The sequence below is a fragment of the Aspergillus thermomutatus genome, assembly GCF_002237265.1.
Source record: "Aspergillus thermomutatus strain HMR AF 39 chromosome Unknown NODE_493, whole genome shotgun sequence".
Taxonomy (NCBI): Eukaryota; Fungi; Ascomycota; class Eurotiomycetes; order Eurotiales; family Aspergillaceae; genus Aspergillus; species Aspergillus thermomutatus.
The window spans coordinates 1-8,262 of record NW_020798543.1 but is presented as its reverse complement, the minus strand read 5'-3'; the positions used below and the strand labels follow the sequence as shown (position 1 = coordinate 8,262).

The following is an 8,262-nucleotide window of genomic DNA, read 5'->3' as shown; positions in this document are numbered from 1 at the left end:
GGATTGTAGAGGCCTGTGGCGAGTGCGGTGGGCAGGGATGGGCGGGGGAGCCGGGCGAGGTTGCAGGTTGTGCAGTGGAGGGCTTCGTTGAGGGAGCGGTTCTTTGGATGTAGTCTACGTTAGTTGAGATTGCATTGGGGGAGTTGGTGTTTTGGATGGACTTGCCATTTCTTGCTCTTCGGGGTCTGGCATTTTGCATTTGTGGGCGAGCTATTTCTTCCGAGTGGTTGGTTCTTCTTGTACTTTGGATGGATCAGGATCCAGCTTATTTATATATGCAGTCTTGATGCTGCACGATAATGCTACGAGACAGCGACAATGACGTCTTCATATTTGTGTGTGGGAAATGTGACTCCATCATTTGATTTGAGTCAGTCTTATTCCTGTTGTAGTCATGGGTTTGAGCTGGGGAATACATTCTTGGGAGTCAGTTGATGCGTGGGGTTGATACTGTCACATGCCCTAGATATTAACTATCCCTCACACCTCAGACAATGGATTTGTCTCTCTGATATTACACTTATCTGCAGTCATGGAAAACATGATAAGGATGGCTGTTTCTGATTGAGAGTGGGGAGTTTGGTGAGATGAAACATGGCGGGGAGGTCTCTCAATGAAAGATATAGTATGTGGTTATGCACTTGTTGGTTTGCTTTTTGTCCAGGAGTTGGGATCTCTTCAGAGCTATCTTGAGTACCTCAGATCTCTGTTTCAGTGACACAGTCTCATCTCCCTTGAGCAGTATCTGGAACAAGTAGACTTCTGGAGCAACTGGCTGGAAACCGATGTAGAACTACAACAAGAGAAGATTTGTACAGGCCGTCATGGTAGGATATATAGCACTTGGCTGGATTAAGCGTGTGGGTTTATGAACAGCGACTTCGGAATCTTTAACTACCTCAGAGGACAGATATATCTCACCTGTGATTGCAGCTATAGACATAAAGGGCCGGATCACTACCATTACTCAGCGAGAGTCAAGCATAACCCATACTCTCATCTGAATTCGAGTCACATGTATCAGCAACGCACAGAGTTGAAGTGTTGCATGACTGGACACAACTGGGTAGATCGGCAGAATGCATACTGCCTGAGTGAATGTCCCAATCTTCAGACTTCAGTGAAGCGATGGGCCTGCGAATGCAGATCAAGCATAATTCCAGATCACGTCTCGACAGCTCCTACCTGCCAGAAGCCAGGACCGTCATGTCCGAATCATCATCTGTCAATCTCTTCCCGGCCATCTGCCTGTTCCTGTCGTGCATTTTCGTGCTCTGTTTACACTGGAAGATCATATCACGTACCTTGTCACTCTGCCATCCGAGGCATTGGCGCCAGCGGTGGAGCTACGTCCGAGTCAGGAATCCAGAGACCGCGGCCAGAATGTGAGCGTTAAGCCCAAAAGCCTCTCAGGTTGCTTGCTGACCTGTACAGCGAGGAGGCGATTGACATGAACTCAATCGATCCAGACTCGCCTTCGGAAGCTGCCAGCGACGGTGATCAAGGTTCCCAATTCGACCTCCCCGCAACCCCTCTAGCCGAATACTTTGATCCGCAAACGTCCGTACTTCACGAGCACATCCTCGAGCCTCCCTCTCCGCCAATGGTGACGTGGGAACGGGACCTCCAGCATCGCATCGACAACGGGCGAGGTCTGACTGCGTCGATAGATCGTCTTGTGGATCGAGCCGTCAAACGCGTCGAATCTGCGATAGGTCATGCATGAAAGAACGGTGTGTTCATGAGCTGTTCATGGCGGTGTACGTTAGAGACAGGTCATATCGCGCTTGAGGCAGTGCAGATAGTTAGAACAGAGTGGGAACGTCACGCGGGCGTTAGTCTGATTCAGGGTATGCTACGAGCAGCCTCAGTGCAAAGGACTAAATCTGTAAGGCTTGGTGGCATCCAGGTCGATGTGCTCATAGACGAGGCACAATGATTTCTGGAGCAAGATCATGTGGCTTTGGAAATGAGGCCTCACCCCAACTCCTGCGACTGAGCTTTGACGTCAATACAATCTTGACGAAATATACCATCAGCTAGCCTCAAAATCACTTGAAATGGCATATCCAAGATTTTCGTTCATTCGTCTATCATGTATATACTTTATCCTCATCAAATGCCACCCAAAAGTAAGGAAATGCTAAAAACCCGACCAAATTTTCTTCATGGTGCGCAGTAACCACCGTCGACAACGAGGTCAGCACCGGTGGTGTAGCTGGCAGCATCCGAAGCCAGGTAAAGGTAGGCACCCTTCAGCTCTTCAGCACGACCTTCACGACCCATGGGGATCTTGTCCTTCCAGATGCTCTTGGTCTCCTTGGGCACGAAGTTTGAGATCTCGGTAGCGATGTAGCCGGGAGAGACAGTGTTGGCACGGGCGAACTTGACCCACTCTACGGCAAGAGATTTGCCTGAACTGTATTAGCACCGTTCATGAATGTCAATTCAACCTGCCAAAACTTACAGAGGTGGATCACAGCAGACTTGGCAGCGTTGTAGGCAGCCTGCATCTGAGGGAAGTTCACAATGTGGCCGCTCATGGAGGCGGTGGCCACAAAGCTACCATATGTAAAGTTGGAAAGCTTGTTGCCGTTGATATCGGTTCCCTCCTCCTTCTGCCTCCTCCAGTGAACAGCGGCGTACTTGGCGCAGTAAAAAGTACCGTTCAAATCAATGTCAACCACACTAGAGTAGTGATCAAGAGGCCCATCAACCATGGGTCCCTTGGTCCAGGGGATACCCGCGTTGGCAATGAAGACGTCCAGACGGCCATTGAAGTCCTTCACAGTCTGATCAACAGCCTCCTGGACAGCCTTGGCGTTTGTAATATCGACCTGGTAAGCCTTGGCTGTGAAAAGTTAGATTCTCAGCGTTCCATCTATTCGACAAGAATCAATTCAAGGTCTGTAAAGTACTCACTCTGCACACCATACTTGGAAGCAACCTCAGCCGCCCGCTCAGGACACTTAGCGTTGGTGCTCCACCACATGGCAACGTTGGCACCTGCTTCAGCCAGACCCTGAGCCACGGCGAGACCAATACCAGCACCGGCACCCGTGACAATGGCGGTTTTGCCCTTGAGAGAGAACATCTGCATCAAGCTGGGATGTTCAGGGGCGGATGTGTTTTCATGGACAAAAAGACCACTCTGGTTCACAGGGTTGGACGCCATTGTGAAAGATAAATGGAATAGAAAGGGAATAAATGAGAATTTATTGAAAGAAGGCTAGGTGAAAAGAAGGGAGAAAGAGGAATTGAAATAAACAGAAAAGAGCAGCGGTCTAATTATATAGGCGGAGTGGAAGCTATGGAAATAACATCAAGCTATTGAGACCCCTTTTGCGGTGTGATAGGATGGTGGGGGTCAGAAAGGATAACACTGCTGCTCCTCCGTCTTCATGATAAATCATTTGGAAAAAGGTTATTGATCACATTGTTGGACCTTCCAGAATCCAACACGTCCGTACATGCGTCCTAAAGGTAGTCGGAGCTGCTAACGGGCCTCCAGCAGCTCAGTGGGGGCTCGGTTCAGGGCCGCGTCTGGCCCCAGTGGATCGACTGGATTCATATGACGATATGCGGCCCCAGAGCAGCCAGCCCGACACGGTGTTAATGCGGGTGGCTGAACATAACCCGCGGGATTGCTCTTGAGGAGAGAATCATCTTATGGATATAGAGAGACCTCTGGAGCTGTGATGTCAGTCTTCATTTCAGGAGTGAAAGAGTGATGCATGATCTCCCGATATCAGCGTTTTCGATTGCCACAATACTGAATGCTCGTCTGCTGGTTCCTGAACAGTCAGTATGAGGATAGAAAAGAAGGACAAGAGCGTTGAGGGGGGAGACTGGATGGTGTGGGTCTTTTCCCCGTGATCTGAGTCCCGTGCGTGCCCCTCCCGATTCGGAGTGTCGGATTACGGATTTAGGACAGCCGCCAGTCACGTGCTTCCAGATTTGAGCTTCTGTACTGATAAGGCCGAAAAGAAAACAACAACAACAATGGGCCAGGTGGAAACTCTGGCCTGCTATGATTCCGCATACCGAGTCATCATTTCATATTGGACAGGCTCTGACCAGGATTGGAATAATTGTCAAGTTGACGGCCTTGCGAGTGCACATACTTTTTTCTCAGACAACGACGATTCTACCAGTTGCGAGACGACACAGCTACAATATGGGAACAACACAGATGATCATTCCTGACACGATTGTGCCATCCAATCAACTCGAGAAATTATCCTGGATATCAGAAATGTCCGATTCTGGCCTTGCTCTGCCCCCCATAATGGACAGGCCAGTTTGCCTAACCACCAGCACGACCACAGGTCTTCTTCCTGAGAGACCATTATAACATGACTCTGTGGGTTGGATTTTACCGTGATGTGACCTGGATGTTTACTGCCCAAGCCCGTACGGATCAAGTGTCTCATCTTCTGCATTGATTACAAGATGAGGGTCAGCTCGTACTATGACGAGCATTCCGCGCGTCCGCCGTAATGCGGCCACATTCCTCTGCTTCAACTTGATTTCCCCTTAACAAACGCACAATCCCCCGGGGCGCCACAATTCCCATTCTGCACTGAACCTGTTTCTTCTGCCTTCTGAACCTGTCGCCCACAGGGGTGTTGCCCTTGTTTCCTGGTCTGCTTCCCATCCATTCACGGACATCAGATCCAGACACCTCTAAGCAGTTTCTGTCACTGGAACAAGCGATGAAAAGGTCCGGGCAGCCTTGAGCTTTTCTCAGCATCAGTGTCTGCTCACTTTGACGCAACGGACGAAGGCGACTGACGATGCCGGCGTTGGCCACCGTGATCGCGGTGGCTGCTGTGTGCGCCGCCCTTTTCATGGTCTCCGTGGTGGTGGGAACACTCGTCTGGATAAAAGCCCGCGGGGAGCGACGTTCACTAAAAGCAGTCAGTGCGGGTCAAGGTCGGTACGCTAGGCAGTTGCAAGCATTCGAAGCCGATACGGCGACATCACTGTCCCGGGAGGAGGGTTCTGCGCTGAGACTATACGGACAACTACCATACGGAAAGCCAAATGAATGGGGCGTTTTAGCCAGTCGAGAAAGCCTCGCTTATTCCATCGTGGACTCAGAAGCTTCTTCTCAACTCGCTGAAAAGGCTCGTTCGCTGCGCCGTTCGCTTTCACGATCAAAATCAACCCGGCAGCTGAAAGGTCTGCTCAGACCTCGGCCTCCGAGTCCCCTTGCTCCACTTGCAGAGGCAGCCGAGAGACCCTGTGATAAAGCGTCCAGGGCCAAAGACCATGTATCCGTCTCGGCAGTCGAAGGTGCCCTTGAATTACCGACAGAGATGACACCCAGACACACACCGGAAAAGGCAGAGGAAAGAAGCATTGCCGAACCATCAATCCGGCCCCTGTCAGCGGCGATGCCTTTGATGCATAGGAGAGAGCGTTCGGGCAACCTCTTCCCAGTTATGGAAGACCATCATGAAGGGTTCGAGCTTCCTTTTACTCGAGTACGAGGTGGAAGCATTACGACCCAGACAGCCGGTGCCATCCCAGAACAGCCGGTGCCGCCCCCGCCGTCTGCTTATCCCCCGAACCGATTCCGCCTTTCGAAGAACGATTCGATGCGGTTCTCATCGTTGAGTCTCGAGACGGCGGACAGCTCCATCTTGGACGACAGCCGGAGAACTTCAACTGCTATCGAGAGTGATTTCACTTCACCAGCACTGCCTCCCTGCCCAACTTTCACACCCTTCAGCGCCAACGATGTCGGCCGGATGGAATTCGAGCGGCGAAATTTCGCAGCATCAAACTCAGCATATCCTGCACCATTCATCTTTCCTGCCACATCGCCTACTCGTGAAGCTCTGAGGCTGGAACCAAACCGTACGTCGCCTCGCCGCAGCTTGACTGCACGCAGTCCTAGCCAAACAGAGCGCGTCAGCCCTCCTCCAAGGAGAAGTGAATCTCTTTGCTCCAATCAGTCCAGAAAGGAGGTCATCTCCATGCCGCACCTAGACCCGAACATGACCCCGCATCTGAGTGCAACAGGCCACAGCGGCTCGCTGCTGCCTTACTTCAGTCAGTTGCAGCGGCACTCCATGTACGCAAGTAGGCATACCGATGGGGATCCTTTCTACGGTGGCCTGACGAGTTCGCATATCTCAATTCACCCCCCTCGAGCCCCCGCAAGGAGGGTTAGCAGTCTCTATGTGCCAGAAATCTCTACACAGGTTAGCTCAGACAATGCTTCTAAGCCACCATTGACCTCCGCCTTGAAGGGTACCCATGGTCATCGAAAAGGCCACAGGCGTCAGAACTGCGTCAGAATCTCAATCCACCCTCCCATCACCTTTGGGGGTCCTGCGTTCTCTCCAATGGCCGAAGAGCCCGAGGAGTTGGAAGACCTGAGCCTGCGCAGACCAGAGGCTCCTGGTCCGACTAGCTACAATGTTCCCTCGATCAATCCAAGTGTTGTCACTTTCTCCGCGAACAAACATAACTCGTACGACTTCCAAAGGCCCCGGCCACGAATCATGGATGTCTCCTCTACTCCCTACGGAAGTCCAACTAAGAAAAGAAAGCATAGCAGAGCTGACTCGAGCGACGATTTCCTGAGCCCTGCGGGGAACGACAAGACTCTACCAGAAATCATGACATCTCTACCGTCCAGCAACGATGGTTCTCTATCACAGACACCGTCTCCCGAAAAGAATGCCCCAGCCTGGGTACTTCCCGTCCACGCAAGCTCGCCGACATCCCGCGAGAATGCATCGCCGCAAACTAGTCCGCGTCGTTCGGCAGTCAAGGGGCCACGCATACAGCCAAGTAAGCTGATGCACAACAACAACCCTCCCTCTATAGTTCCTCTCGAGGAGAACGGTATTTCTTCGACACAACAAGGCTCCTCAAGCAATCGCCCTCTTTCTTTGAGGCCGCACAGCAGTAGCAAAGATATTGCTACTGCTAAGGATCTTTTGCCACACGACGAAAGTGACGCTGCCGCTCTTGACAACACGCATCATTGCAACCACAAAAACAACATTCCGCAGCAGCAAGACCAAGAGGATCTCTCATGCGGCGTGCACAAAACGCCGAGCACGCGCAGCGGCAATATGGTTACCATCTGGGAAGACAATGATACAGAACGAATGGCTCAGCCTATAGCTCGTACAACCCAGCCCAAGGGTTCTGCATCATCCCCAAAGAAAATCGGTCGCAAAGGCAGTCAGAAAACAACGTCAGATGACAGGATGTCGCGCAAGTCAAGCCAAAAAACACCCAAACAAGGCATCACGACGCCTACTGGGAAGACAATAGGACTCGGAATCGGCGCTGCAACTCCTGGAAGTTTATACGATGGAGACGGTTTTCTAAAAGAATAGTCGAATCTGCTTTGCTTGGTTAGCAGCTTACGGAGTCTATATGGTCAATTTTTTTGGCGGGTTCTTGTTTCTTTCCTTGCTTGATAGCTTTCTAGGTATCCCTGCGGACTGCTTAATATCCGCGTGTTAGATAGGTGCAGCTTGAATTGATCCAATTGTGTAGCATAGTGTCTTTCTTTTCGCCACTTTTCTCGTGGTCTAGGTAGTTTCCCATGGAGTCAAAATAGCACCAGTAGAAGCATGAATACTTTTACCAACCCACATATATTGCAAGAGAATTTGCCTTGCACCCTGGCAACACAATTTGTCTCATAAGCAACAACTAATCCGTTCTCCTCCATTTAGTCTCCTCGTCCTCACCCTGCTCCTCACCACCCTCCGCGCCCTCATCCTCGCGCAGCCTCACAGTCCCCGCCCCAGGCCCAAGAGGCAGCGACGGCTCCTCACCCCCACCAATCCAATTCCCCTCCTCATCAAAATACTCATGCATATTCTCCGCCGTGATCCACCCAGAACTACCATCCATAGGCGGCGGCAGCCCCCCATCCGCACTCCCCATCGTCACGAAACCGGACTGCATGAGCGAGTCCTCGTCGCCGTCCCCCTCCTCGCCCTGCTCCATCGGATCGGGATGTAGATTCGAACACGCCGATACAGCCGCATACATCATCTGCGTCGGCGTCTCCTCCGGCTTCTCGGATTGGTCTTCCATCGCATCCTCGGCGGAGGGGGCGGTGGCTGTGGCCGTGCTGCCGGTGTACTCTGCACCGGTGGGCGGGACGACCGTCAGCGTGATGCTTTCTTCCTCGTCATCTTCGGTGTTAGTCCCTGGAGCGGCTGGGGTCGCGATCTGCATGTATAGGCCTTGGACTTCGGGGGTGGAGGGGTGGCTTCCGGG

The 8,262-nt window shown here is 51.9% G+C and overlaps 3 protein-coding genes across 3 annotated transcripts; 2 read left to right on the top strand and 1 right to left on the bottom strand.

Moving 5' to 3' along the window:
• Positions 1 to 1,128: 1,128 nt before the first annotated feature.
• Positions 1,129 to 1,726, top strand: CDV56_101194 (uncharacterized protein; the record flags this gene model as incomplete). Its single annotated transcript, XM_026754813.1, has 2 exons — positions 1,129 to 1,385; positions 1,435 to 1,726. 2 exons carry the CDS (start codon positions 1,129 to 1,131, stop codon positions 1,724 to 1,726), a joined length of 549 nt encoding a protein of 182 aa, XP_026609536.1.
• Positions 1,727 to 2,166: 440 nt separating this feature from the next.
• On the bottom strand, positions 2,167 to 3,175 carry CDV56_100971 (putative carbonyl reductase; the record flags this gene model as incomplete). The annotated part of the gene is made up of 3 exons (XM_026754590.1): positions 2,167 to 2,414; positions 2,468 to 2,851; positions 2,923 to 3,175. The coding sequence occupies 3 exons, from the start codon at positions 3,173 to 3,175 to the stop codon at positions 2,167 to 2,169; spliced, it is 885 nt and encodes a 294-aa protein (XP_026609535.1).
• Positions 3,176 to 4,796: 1,621 nt separating this feature from the next.
• CDV56_100294 (uncharacterized protein) lies at positions 4,797 to 7,364 on the top strand (the record flags this gene model as incomplete). Its single annotated transcript, XM_026753913.1, has 1 exon — positions 4,797 to 7,364. One exon carries the CDS (start codon positions 4,797 to 4,799, stop codon positions 7,362 to 7,364), a length of 2,568 nt encoding a protein of 855 aa, XP_026609534.1.
• Between the last annotated feature and the right edge of the window lie 898 nt (positions 7,365 to 8,262).